The 13,640-nt window shown below is 32.5% G+C and overlaps 1 protein-coding gene across 2 annotated transcripts; it reads right to left on the reverse strand.

The window, feature by feature from the left end:
• Positions 1-431: 431 nt before the first annotated feature.
• hrg (poly(A) polymerase hiiragi) lies at positions 432-10,019 on the reverse strand. Of its 2 annotated transcripts, none has more exons than XM_031986097.2 (12): positions 9,523-10,019; positions 8,619-8,852; positions 8,292-8,535; positions 7,950-8,054; positions 7,713-7,863; positions 7,424-7,635; positions 7,038-7,335; positions 6,294-6,470; positions 6,078-6,199; positions 5,792-5,962; positions 5,601-5,699; positions 432-5,345 (listed from the first exon to the last, which is right to left on the reverse strand). In XM_031986097.2, the coding sequence occupies exons 2-12, from the start codon at positions 8,834-8,836 to the stop codon at positions 5,292-5,294; spliced, it is 1,851 nt and encodes a 616-aa protein (XP_031841957.1). In that variant the 5' UTR covers positions 8,837-8,852; positions 9,523-10,019; the 3' UTR covers positions 432-5,291. The 2 variants fall into 2 exon arrangements, with proteins under 2 accessions (XP_031841957.1, XP_031841958.1); XM_031986098.2 differs by having other exon boundaries at positions 5,551-5,699.
• Between the last annotated feature and the right edge of the window lie 3,621 nt (positions 10,020-13,640).

Raw genomic sequence — 13,640 nt, forward strand, 5'->3', positions numbered from 1 at the left:
AATTAGAAATTGTTGAACCAATGAATATAAATCCCGCTGTATTAAAAAAAATCTACGCAACTCTTTGCACTCCAGAAGTGCTGATCAGTCGTCAATTAATTTGACACAGTAAAATTGTAAAGTTTGACATATAATATTAAACTTCGTCTAATGCATCAATATTTGAAATATTGAAATAAAATAGTTTCGTTCCTCAATTTATGTGTGATTTCTCGTCAAGTTAGTTTCTGAAAATGTCGTTTTTATCTCATTAGAAAGTGTTGAATATTTCCAGTGAAATACTTCTGGAATACAAAGGGTTAACACTAAATTAATCCAAGTTTATTCAATACTTCAAAATATTCTTCCTTCACTGTTCCACTAATCATCAAACATACATCATCGACAACACGTCATCCTGCCGATACGTCGCTGGTCGTCCTGTATTTGGCTGAAGGAATTAAAAGAATTTATTTCGGTTTATTCAAGAAAGATACAGAGTGTACAGCTGCCGGGCATACAAATTATGCATAAATTTCGTGACTCCCAGTAAATAATCACCCCTATTGCAACATCGTAGCACGCTGGACACTGTCATCATTATCACTTTACAACGACCGTGATCCCACGAATGGAGTTGACAGTTAACGCGCGTACGGCCCTCGCGATACACCTTCGCGTCGCGCTCCTGCGCCCTACATCGATATACTTCCGGTAGCAGGAACTTAAATAAAAGGACTGCAAGACTTTCCCGTGTCTTGCCGACGCCACTGAGACACGTCCGTCGTTCAACACGCGTTTCGTATCGTACAAGACTATACGACAATGAGCATACAATCGCGGGATATTGAATATAAGTGCCAGGTGGTACGGAATGAGTTTTCAGAAGTGGTTCTTGAACATTTATATTAGCAACGTAAGTACTGTTTTTTTTCAGATATTTAAATCAGACTTGAAAATCCGCAGTGTCACTTTTGCTGCTTGCACCGCATGCTTAACTGTCAACGGTACGAGTCCCTAGAACACTGCATCAAAAATCAATAATTATTTTTAATTCGATGGAAGCATTTGAAATTACTATGGTCTCCATTTCAGCAATAGTTATAGGAACAGATTTATCCATTAATGGTGTCTCGTTGTCCTTTGAATTTGCATATCACAGAGATGTTTCTACAAAACTGAGTTGGCGTAAAAGTTTTCGACGATAAGGTGTTCGTATTATGATATTCAAAGAAACACTGTAAACAATATGTTTAAAAAGCTTTTCAGCCAATCCAATATTTAGAAAAATCTTTCCGCGTATCAAGTTATTCGTTACACGATGAACAAAGTGTTTCAAACTACATCTAAAAATTCAATCCGTGCCACCGGTATTTGCACCCAGAAAACCGTTCGGTGTATCGCGACACTTGACGCTGTACAAGCATATAAACACATGGTAATGTATTCGATGCCTTTTTATTATCATCCGGACAAATGACTCACGTTCACATGTTAACACGCAGCCACGGATTCATTCGCGGTTACTTCCACATGTTCCAATATAAAATCGTGCGTCGCAACGTGTACCCGGTCTCTCGTACATGAATATTCGGTGTGGGTGTGCGAGTGTAACGTGATTGCGGTTTCGTCTGTGTCTCTGTGTGTATGTGTATATTTGTATCTTTCTCCGTGTAACTGACCGATAAATATGGAAGAGTATTCCGGTTCACCGACGTCGTTTCCTATCAGAAATCATTGTAACAAGGTGTAATACAGAGCAATGTCCGGCACCGACCGGCAACCGATCGATTGCGAAATTTCGGAACTGTATACTCTCTCAATGAAAACACTTGCTGTCTCCCGAAATGTTCAGCCTTGCTTTCAGCACCTTATTTTTACGAGTTTTTCGATTTTTTTTTGTTCATTCGCTTGCTTGTTGTTAACTATTCCTCTTTTTCGTTTCTTTTCTCTGGTTTCGTCTTTTTTTCTTTGTTTTATTGTACAAGAGGGTATGCCATGGGCGATATTCACCGTTTCGTTAATCATTATCGTTTACTGTAGCGGCTCGGGAACGCCGCACCGACGACAAGAACGGTGCGACGTTCTCGAGGATAGGTCAAGGAAACAAAACTGTGCTATAGACATGTCTTCCGGATATTACGTGAACAACGTGTAATAAAAAGTTTGAGTGCACAAATCTCGTTTCTTACTGTTTTTCACCTCGTTAACATTTGCATTGAATTCAGGAAAGAACGTGGTATCTTATACATGAGGTTGATCTTGATGTTCACTGTTTATTGTATTTTTATGGTTATGTGTGTTTGTATGTGTGTATGCGCGTGAGCATGAATCGTCACAAGTCTTTGATTGTATCCTTCTTTAACAATCGGTTTATATATATAACTTGGTTTTGTTTTATAGATAATTTTAGTAATAGAAAATTAAATAATAGCGATAGCGAGTGAATTATCAACGATATAATAGGTATTATTATATTATAATTATAGTAATAAGTAAATCATAGGGGAATAAAATATCGAGACTTATGATATGAATAATAACATGAAAATACTGTGTACATATACTTTATAGAACCCCCGATAAATATCGTAAACTAAAAAATAATAAGTATGTTCAAGTTGATTTGGAATTTATAATTATTCTCCGTGAAAGTAACATATTGTTTACTGCATGAACCGAGCAAAACGTTTTACCTGACTTTTCATACCATGTCTACATCTCGACTCACTTCAAACGAAAGTGTTTCGATCTGAAAAATTATTGGACTAGAAAAAGTACAAAATCAACTTAAGTTTTGCTGAATCTAAAATACAGGTGTTATGCACTGTTTGGGCCCGTGAAAGTGTATCTTTTATCAAAACTTTGCACTGAAATCTATAAAATGGTGTATTGCACGAAATAAACACAATTTAAATGCTGAATAAAATTTTCCCGTAGAAACAAAACTAATGATTATAGTTGGAACCTAAAAAGAAAATTCTGATTTATGAATTGTATTGCGATTACAACTGAACGAACGATTTATCTGGAACACGGAATAAATAATATTCGCAAGATATATTCAATCACGGGTGTCCATTGCAAAAGAAATACGTTTATTAAGACCACGAAAAGATCGTTGTTTACACGATAGAAGTTGGATCGGTGGTACGTAACTTAAATTTGTAAAAAGTATTCACGGTTGCGAGGTCGAGATTCAACGTTACGCTGATACTCTTAACAAAATAACAACACACGAATAAGACAGTAAATTATAACGCAAAGAAGTAATTTACTGACGGACCTTAGTTTCTCGATTGATACAGTGCATTCTACAATACTGTAAACATCAAGAGAAAATTAATACACCAGCGCTAGTAATAAATCGAGTTCTGAAACGAAAGAAGCTATTATCCCGGAAAGTGACAAATATGTACAACGAAATGGTCCCTAACCATTGAAAAGTATTAACTACAGTATTCGCAGAGTATTGTGACGAGCCTTAACTTCTCTGATACAAAGATTCAACACAACAAGTGAACGCTGATAAGCGTCTAACACAAACCGTGGAATACAATGAGTCAAAGTATAATGATAATTATTTCATCGTATGAGGTGAACAAAACAAAAAAAAAGAACTATACAATTTATGGTGTATATGATTTTCGCGTGTATATCGATTTCAATGCTTTGTACATGTACAAAAAAAACGTGTTCGTATATAGAATTTGATTTCACGACACCTTACCCTGCAAATACTTAGTTTCACGTTATGATGCACAATGTATGATGACTTTGCCATTCAAATCATTATGAAGAGTTAAAGTCATTGGTACATTGTGTATTATTTGCTTTGATATCTGTGTTAAAAAGTGAACATCAAATACCTCGAGATATTCGATGGATCGACATGCCTTTAACACAAAGATAATTAACAGGAAGGAAAAACAGAGAGTCAGGAATATAAGGAGGAGTACTGTATAACTGAAGGGGACTGAAGGCAGTCGAACACCTGAAATCACTCACCAACAGGTGATACAGATGGTTTGAATAATCCAGATGCCAGTCCCTTGTTGCATCGTTAAAGCTATAACGTTCGTTTCTGTGGATAAAAACTAAAAAGCGACTACAATACGATAACTCATTTTACGTAATATGATCGTCAACATATAGTCAATGGCTTCATTAGGAAGTGTTTCATTTACAAAATGGAGGGTACTTTGCTAGAAGTGATCACCGAATGAGCGCACATTATTCAACGTCACTTGTTTCCCCTTTATTTGCAAATGAAACATTATATCTCTTATGCCAGTGCCGGTGATTTTCATTGATTACCCGATTGGTTACGGATGCGATACAAAACTAAAAGAAAAAGAAAGAATCTTAAGTATAACAATATCATATGCATCTTGAATTGAGCTCCATTTAGTAAATGTTATTCTAATAATTCGTTTAGCGGAGACATTATAAATAATATTAAGTAATGTTATAAATATGTACTAAATAATTGAAGCAAGTAAAATATACTACCATGTTATGATTACACAGTTACTTAAACAACTCAAAGGCAAACCGTTTTCATATAATTTACACCGACACGTGAATAACGTTTCGCACGAATTATTTACAACTTAGTATACTTATTTCTTTTTTTTTTATACTTTATCTACTTATGCATTAAAGAAATGCGTTTTTTTATACAAGAATACGTTCCACCTTCGTATCATTTTCATTTTTCTTTCTTTTTTTTGTGTTTCTTTTAGTTGAAAATCCTAATGCAAGATTCTAATGGAAATATTGTTGTTCTTATTCTCATATAACAATACGACGGCATTATTTATCAGGCCCGTTTCCGCGCCTTTCTTCTTCTTTTCTTTTCTTTTTTCATAATTTCACGAGTAAAACTTATCATATAAGCGATATGTACAAAATGAAATATAAAACTAAAATTATTAATCTTATAGATAATGATGGATTTCTTAAGTTTTGTATTACTTGTAATCATCTCGTTAAGAATACCCAAATTTCGGCTGCGTGGCTCATAATAAAAAATAACATCACAGACACTGGCACAATCGTAAACTCGTGGCGTAATTGTTCCCATTGACTGTTGATGTTGTTTAGTAATAGTAAAATCAGAGCGTCTGTCACACAGCCGTGCACCGATTGATTCCAACGAGTAGCTCTCTCCAACGCATCACGTTGCTTTTTTTTTGTTACGAAACGGGGGACTTACAGTGGGCAGTGGATGGTTGCGTAAGATGTGATTACAGTCTAGATGGCCCAGTGGAGCATCTGTCGATCGACTTGAGGTAGTAATCCCGCAGTGGTCAAGTGCAAACATATCCCTCCTGCGCTACTGTAGATGCACCAGTAGGCCCATCCTGGAACATTTCAAAAGATATTCAAGGTTAAGATCACTCCACAAAAAAAGAAAAGAAAAATTTCAAGAAAAAGAAGCGGACCGTTACAAAACTATAAGTCTTTCCGCTCTTTACCTCCTCGTGATTCCAATTTATGTTAAAAAATAATTTCCTCTTCGATAAACCCTAAATTCACTTACTACGCTCTATTGTTATATGTAGTTACCTAATTCTTTTCTACGCTGATTATTGTTCATTATATGTACAATGTCTTACATCCTTAACAGTTGTCAACGTTTGTTTATATTCATCCAAGCTAAATCCGGAATTGCTATCTTCTCCGCAAGACTGAACCACTAACGATCCATCTTCTCCCTGAACAAACATCGATGTTTGATGATTACATTTTACAAAATATTTAATACTCAGCCGCCACCTGATATTATATTTCTATTACATGTACATACCTGTGTAACTGGTTGTTCGCCATCATTAACCTTCCGCTTTTTCGAGCACGTATCCGGGTTCGAATCCGATTGTCTCTTCTTATTCGCTGCATCTCCTGGGTTTCGCGGCGAGATACTGCCAGTGTTTCCATTACCAGCAATGTTTCCATTTTTATGTACACTGCTAGAAACCTATTCAACAGAATAAATAATAAATAATGGTCATGATGAAATTATATAGATAAAATCCATACATAGTATAGTAAAAAAAATATTTTCATCGTCAAAAATTTAGTTGTCTTTATACCTTTCTCTCTCGTTTGATCAAACTGGGAGCAACATAATTGTGTAGATCCTTCTTCTTTACATGCTTCGCTTCTATCCACATGCCTTCCTTCAACATGTTCAACTGTTCTGCTTGTCTCTGAACTACAATTGTTAGATAGAAATATTTACTAAAACCATTCAGGAACTATATAACGCTGATTTTTTTTAGAAAAAACACATATTAAAATGTTCTTACTTGAATCGACAAATGATTTTATATCATACGTCAGATCAATATTTAAGTTTTCGCTTTTAGCAAAGAGTAAGCCAATAAACCACATGGAGCAGTGCCCCTCCGGTTCTGGTTCTAACGGTGGAAATGCCTCTGGGTTTACATGTGCCAATGTAATGTGTAGATTCCTTTCCAGTGTACCTGTTTTTAAGAGTTAGGATTTTGCCATTTTGGCATCCGCGAATTATTAGCATTGCAAATATGAAAAGTAATAATATCAAATTCAAATTTGACGCTTCTAAAAGACACAGATTAAGACAGAAATTCGTACAATTCACTGATTTACAACTGCCGCTTACTCCTGCGAAAGATGCGATGTATTTATCAGAAGACCTGAGAATAATTTTCTTTTTAAATTGATATTTCAATTAAAAAAATAACCTGTTTTAATCTACGTCATTTAACTGGAATATATGATACATAATATGATAAGCTAATACCAAGGCCTGGTGATGCTTCATTAGTGACAGTTTCTAAAATTTTAATACGATACATTTTTTTTAAATATTATGTAATTTAAAACCAATGATAAATGTCCTATTACAGTACTATAATGATGCTTGGTACCATGGTATATCTTGATTCACGTTTCTAACTAAAATTTCGCATGCAACATACGACAATGTTCCTTGTTACTCGTAAATAAATGTATACACAGTGAATACGTCCAATAGAATAATACGCATTGTTGTATTTGTTGTGTTTTACCTATCAAATGTCGTAGTTTTGACTTGACAAGGCCGCACCATTCAAGTTGATCCTCTGCTGTTAAACTTCTAGCCAATAATACAATGTAATGTTTATATTTCCCAAAAAAATTTGGAGGTTCAAATAACTTGTCCCACGTTGCTTTTCCCATGATAATCTCTTCTGTTATTGAGAGTCCTGTTTCAAAAGCTTCTTGCATAATAGTTCTTGTTGAAACTGATACATTAAACGTTGAATTTTGTTGAGGATATGCAGGAGTAATAATTGGCATCAAGTGATATCTATCCGATATATTTACCTTTGGAAAGAAAAACATTTGAATATAAAGGATTTCTATTCCTATGAAACACGATTAAAAGTTTTTGTATATAATAAAAAATTCTTACTCTTGGATCCCAAACTGGAAAACCCAAATTAACATTGTCTGGTGGTTTTAAAAGAACTGGCTGTGGCCATTTCCACTGGGAAAATACAAGGAAAAATTTTTCTATTAATGTTGCAGCAACAGCATTTGGATAGAGTTGACATGTTCTTGCGACCAACATTGCCCAAGATACCCCTCCTAGATATCCTAACACATTGCTATATATGCCATGTCCTAAGAACACAAAAAATATGGTTATATTTGAGTAAATCGTAATTAACTATATAAGAAATATGAAAAATAGTCTTTACGTTTTGCCCACAATTTAATAGCCCTAAGTGCCAACCTAAAATTTTCTATATTAGGTACTAAACGCAATATCTCATCTGTCACTCTGCAACCATTGAGACTTCTGACACACTTCTGATCGAGGTTTTTCAAAAGCATATCATCCTTAAGGTCCTGTATATGAAAGTGAATTTTGTTAGATGCACATATTACACAGAAATTATAATTTAATACAATTAATCTCTAACTATATTACCAACCATTGAATCAGGAATTTCTTTAAGTGCTAACTTTGCAAATAACATATCAATTTCTATACCATCAAAGTTCATTTTGATGACTGGTACAAATGCCTCTTCCACTGCCTAAAATAATTAAATAATATAAGACAATAACTATAAAAGTACTTATTCTAATTAATAAATATTTTATATTAGACTCAAGAATTATATACTCATATAGAACCTTATGCATACTGTCAATTAATAATTATGCTAAATATAAGTAGCTACACTTACCACTTAAATGCTAATTGGAAAAAAACTTTATATTAAATGGACAATTAATTATTACTACTGTACAAGATTCATTAAAATACACACCCTTAAATCGGTAACTTCTTCTTGCATTTTCAGTAATTCAAAGAAGGATGTAAAATAGTCCGACCTATAGATGTGACGTGGTACAACACATAGTGCATCTATATCAGCACCTTTGTGATGTACCCCTAACCTATATGAACCAAAAGTATATATTTTACCACCAACTTTTTCAGCAACATTGGATGGCATGTTTCTGGCAATACTTGTGTCCCTTATCCATTGCTTCACCAGTGCATTTAATTTGCTGAATATAAAGTAATAAATTTCATATCTTGATGAATATTGGTCATGTATAAAAGGTAATAAAAAAATATATGAATAAAATACCTTAGAATTTCCATTCTGTGATTTAACTCTTCTTCTGATTCAAACACATTATAAGGTTTTAATGCTTCTTTCAATTCATTTGTCCTATTAAGATCACTGGGCTTTGGTTCCGCTATACTGATAGCAGATGTCATGCCCAATGTGCGTAGATTACCTTCATTTGAAGAAGACTTTGAATTTGAATTAGTACCTTGTGATGACCACATTTTGTAACTCATTAAATTTACTTCAAATCTGCAATATAAAATCCTACTGTATCTAAGAATGAACATTTTAAATTTAATAGTATGTAAGACACATAAACTGTTGCCATTTGATTATGCAAACATTGAACTATATCGTACAATGTATTGGTTATACAAATAACCAAGTAACAAAATTAGTTTTGAATAATTATGTATTTAATAACATATTTAGTTAAAATGTATAATACATTTACATGAAATAAAAAAATATTTAATCTTTAAAACATTTTACTATTATTTTTAACATTTCAAACTTTTCTAAAGTGATATCAATATAAATAAAATTGTTAAAAATAAATAAATATAACGATAAGACTGAAATGTATCTACAAGATTTAAGAAAAAATAAAATTTAATCTTTATTCTATAGAAGTACTGCATATAAAACTTCGATTACACACGCGCTATATAACAAACTACAATAAAAAGGTTCAAATGCACATAAGACTTGCTATAATATGTTGTGAAAACAAGTAGAGCACAAACAAGAAACATAAAAAAATAAAACTTACACATTTATTTCACAAAAATATCTGATATTTTACAAAATATGCGGCGTTCGTAAGAATTATTTAATCGCGCAATTTTCTACGTATAATATGCGTAAGAGATAAAAAACATTTAAAATCGTAGCATTCGCGGTATTATAGATTTCTTACCTCTTTGAATACTTTGTCAAAGGTACAATGACATGATAAAGAAAGGAACTTCAACGTGTTGTCAGGTTATAAAAGACACAAATTTTTGTAACAAAGATGCATTACGTCCATCCAAAGGTCGCGGAAGATTCCTGAAAAGGAAATTGTATCCCTAACGCAAATAGCACGTTCTGAAAGCCCTGCTTAGTCGTAAAGCAGCTTGAACAACTTGTAAACAATTTACGAGGTAGCAAAAGAACTTCGAAGAACGAAGGTTCGTAAGTTATAGACTGTTCGCGTCTATACGATTTTTTGGTACACCATCAATGCGCACGAATTTTACATACTATTAATCGGAATACACTTCACGCACAGGACACATTGTATCGCGCTGTACTATGTAAATAAATAATTAAACGTTATTACTTGAAAATAATGGACACACATATACCCGCACCACACCACCGACAGTATAAACATGGCGTCCCCTGACGGCTCAGTGTATCCATAAAGAATCAAGTGTATAGGATTGCGTTTGCATGCAGAGAGTAATTCTCGGTGCGACAGCTTTGCCATCTTGTGGAGAGATTGAAAGTGACAAAGTTCATCTTGGTGCTTTGCAAATTTTTAAATAAAAATGTAACAATATTTAAACTTTATAATTACAGATTGCGATTTATATTGTATAATTTTATATTTATCATTTCTTTACTTCGAATTGTGTATATGATAAACATTAGGCATGTCGTAAAATATTATAATAGAAGTATTATTTGGAGTTCTAAGCACAGAAATCGCACTGTAGAGGGCAAGCAAACAAATGTCGATTTTCTTAAAAGTGTATAGTTCATGATTTCTATCTGTGTGTACTTTCATCATTCTAGTCGCCGTTGCTTGTACAGAATGATGATATTATACATTTTTATTCCACATAATTTTCCAAGATATCATTTTTTGTTCGTTTAAAGTGGTATTTAAAATAATTCATTTAAATCATTTGATTAAAGTAAGGAATACGTGTATTTATTTCTCTCTTTGCAATTGACAAACATTGTGCAATGTGTTCGCTGTGAACACAAAGAGAGCTTCGATTTGCGAAGTTACTGCACGCGTGCAGTCAAGTCTGGAACTCTTTTATGATAACATGCGATAATTTTTATCGTTATATTTTAAGCATGAAGCCTACTACATTACTACTTCCGAATTTTGTACATTAATAACTTTACTTCCAAAAATTCGTACAAGATACTATACATAATTAATAATCGTGATTTTGTAATTGGTAGTACGTTTGATAAAATAAGAAAATTTTATCTGATGTAAGATTAATATCTTCTATCTTATAATAATTACTATTATACTTAAATAATGGTACTGTTTGCTTAATTTACATTGGTTCCATAAAAGATGTGCGAAATTTAAATATTATATATTTATGCATAAAGAATAAAAACAATAATAGCTTAATTTATGTAATTCTTCTACGACGTCATTGTGGAATCCTCCAGAATCAATATTATGCGTTAACAAGTTTAGACGTGGAATTTTTCGTATTGCTCTTTTGTTTTATAAGCAATGTTACTCAGAATATACGAGATACAAAAGGAAAAAATCTGGCTTATTTATAATTTTTAAATGCAACGAATAGATTACTAAATAATCTTTGAATCAGTATAGATCATACAATGTAATTTTCGGTCTACGACTCTGAAATACTGACTTGATTATAAAACAGTCTGAAATACCGATTGTGTGGAAAAAGTAGATGTCTTGTCGCTATAAGAAACAGGATAGACTGGACGTCTTATGAGACTTCGTGTTCACTGGTCTGAAAAATTTAATATTGCGACAAGAAAATAAAAAAGGACACATTTTTCATTTATTTATTTGTATTTATTTATACTTTATAGATAAAGTTGAAAGAGACGCAGGATTGGTAAGATGATCACGTTACCCTCCGACGGTCGTGTGGTAAAATGTCCAGTCTATCCTGTCTCTCGTTGATGGCTATTTGTTCTCTGTTGATAATGTTGTAAATAATGAGGGAATGGTAAAGGGGTTACGTATCCTCCTAATTTCACGCAAAACTTAAGATAAGCATGTGATATAATTTTTCAATATATCATTTCAAATTGTAGAAGGTACAGTAAAACGTGCGCTTGTTAACTCGATCGGTATTTTATACCGACGGACACAAAATCCTGTAAGATATCAAGTTTATCCTGTTCCTCGTTGGTGGTAACATTCAATATCAAATTATTGATTGTTACAAAAACCAACATATTTTGTAAATTGTTCTCATAATATATATTTTTTGAGGCACAACTTATAACAATATTGTCAAATTTATTATTTGTTAATATCATCACTGGATAAAAAAATTAATCGCATAATTTAAGATAAGAACAATGAAAATTATGAAAACGAACAGGAATTGTATTTTTTGTATTGAAGATTCCAAATGACTGGAAATAGATAGCAGAAAGTAATTTATTATTCTTTGTTAAGTTTTTATCAATTTTTATAGAAATCAATATCTGAAAATTCTGTGTTATTGTTGCATCTTTAAATGTACCTGTCAATTAATTATCATTTTAACTAAACAGGATTTTGGAAAGTGTTTTAAATTTAAATTAAACTGCCAAACGAAATTCCTTTACAGTCAGAAATCCAGAAAAATTCAATAGTAAAAAAAAATACTCAATATCCACAATTTCGTAGCCGCAAAATCGTCTCAGCAGTGCACACAAGTGTAAAAAACTGACGTCGTATAACCCCGTTTCATTATTTCAGCATTAATTATACATGTACTCCATCTTAAACATGAGATGCTAAGCTTACATTAAATCCTCTGAGAAACTTGGAACATTTCACTTTAATTTCTACGTTTTTGAACCAAAGAGCCGACGATATTCGTTTCCTCTCACCGTATTCATTTTGTGATCAAATGTGTTAAGTGCAACGCTACCGGCTTGGGTTGTTGCAATTAGTCACAAGAGAAGATCGATGGGTTTCACAAACTTCTTCTTTTTCACGGCTGTGTTCGATGTCGTGGAGCGATTCATCTCTTTCATTGAGGAACGCAGAAAAATAGCTGTCGGTTGTGTCGATAGAAGATCGCCAAAGATCCAAAACTGAAATTGGAAACCATTGGTTCGCAATTAAACCTGTCAGGAACCAATCTAATCAGCCTTCTCGAAGCAAAAATTATAATTTTATTATAAATATTATTAGTTTCAGAAATTAATCCCATGCTTTCCATTTAATCGTTTTTTTCATTTTGCTTTAGAGGTGAAACTAGGCCATTTTATTTAGTGGACGTTAAATTTGTTTTAAAAAGGCTCCGAATTAATTTGTGTATCTTATACTTTTTTATGTTTAACCAGAATTGTGTTAATAAATATAAATTATTTGGAGAATATAAAAAATTAATATCGGGCATGTTAACAACGAAATATGTAGTATCCGATTTTACATTTTAATACATTTTCATTTTATAAATATTTACGAATTTTTAAAATGCTAGTATCACGGAATTAAGAAGTTCAAATTGAGAAACATTTAATGAAGTCGATTTGGTTAAATTAGATTTTGAAAATTTTGGTCTATAGCTGTCGCAAATACTGTTTATCAACGAATTATCTAGCAATTCATTGTGTTACATATATTCAAACATTATTCATAGTATTTAATAATAGGTAATGAAATATTGGACGCGTTCCAATCGGAAATAGGAATTTAGCTTTTCCGTTGGTAGTTGAATTTTCGGTTGAGGTGATTTCGACGTATTGTTACTGTCAATACAATGCATTCATATTTATACACTAATACTATTTAGAAATACTGTATTCATATGTAAATCATTCTTCATTCTAAAATCATGTTCTAATTCTAAGGCGAATAATAATTAATTTAATGCACAATAGGCAATTACAATGACTGCTCAATAAAAAAATCTGTTTTTTCGCTTTTCAAACTATTTTATTTAAAGATCGCATAACTTCAGATGGTTAACAGTAAAAATGTTACATTTGATTATTAATTACGATTATAAGAGCGTTCGTTAATACGATAAAACATCATTAATCATAAGTCATTTATATATATATATATACTTTTTAAATTTTGAAAAAGTGGAA

Source organism: Nomia melanderi, chromosome 2, assembly GCF_051020985.1.
Source record: "Nomia melanderi isolate GNS246 chromosome 2, iyNomMela1, whole genome shotgun sequence".
In the NCBI taxonomy this organism is placed as follows: Eukaryota; Metazoa; Arthropoda; class Insecta; order Hymenoptera; family Halictidae; genus Nomia; species Nomia melanderi.

Coding starts and splice junctions, on each gene's coding strand:
- hrg (XM_031986097.2), bottom strand. CDS start 8,836: ATGAGTTACAAAATGTGGTCATCACAAGGTACTAATTCAAATTCAAAG. Junction 8,536..8,618: donor CACAGAATGGAAATTCTAAG/GTATTTTATTCA, acceptor CTTTATATTCAG/CAAATTAAATGCACTGGTGA. Junction 6,200..6,293: donor AAAATCATTTGTCGATTCAA/GTAAGAACATTT, acceptor TAACAATTGTAG/TTCAGAGACAAGCAGAACAG.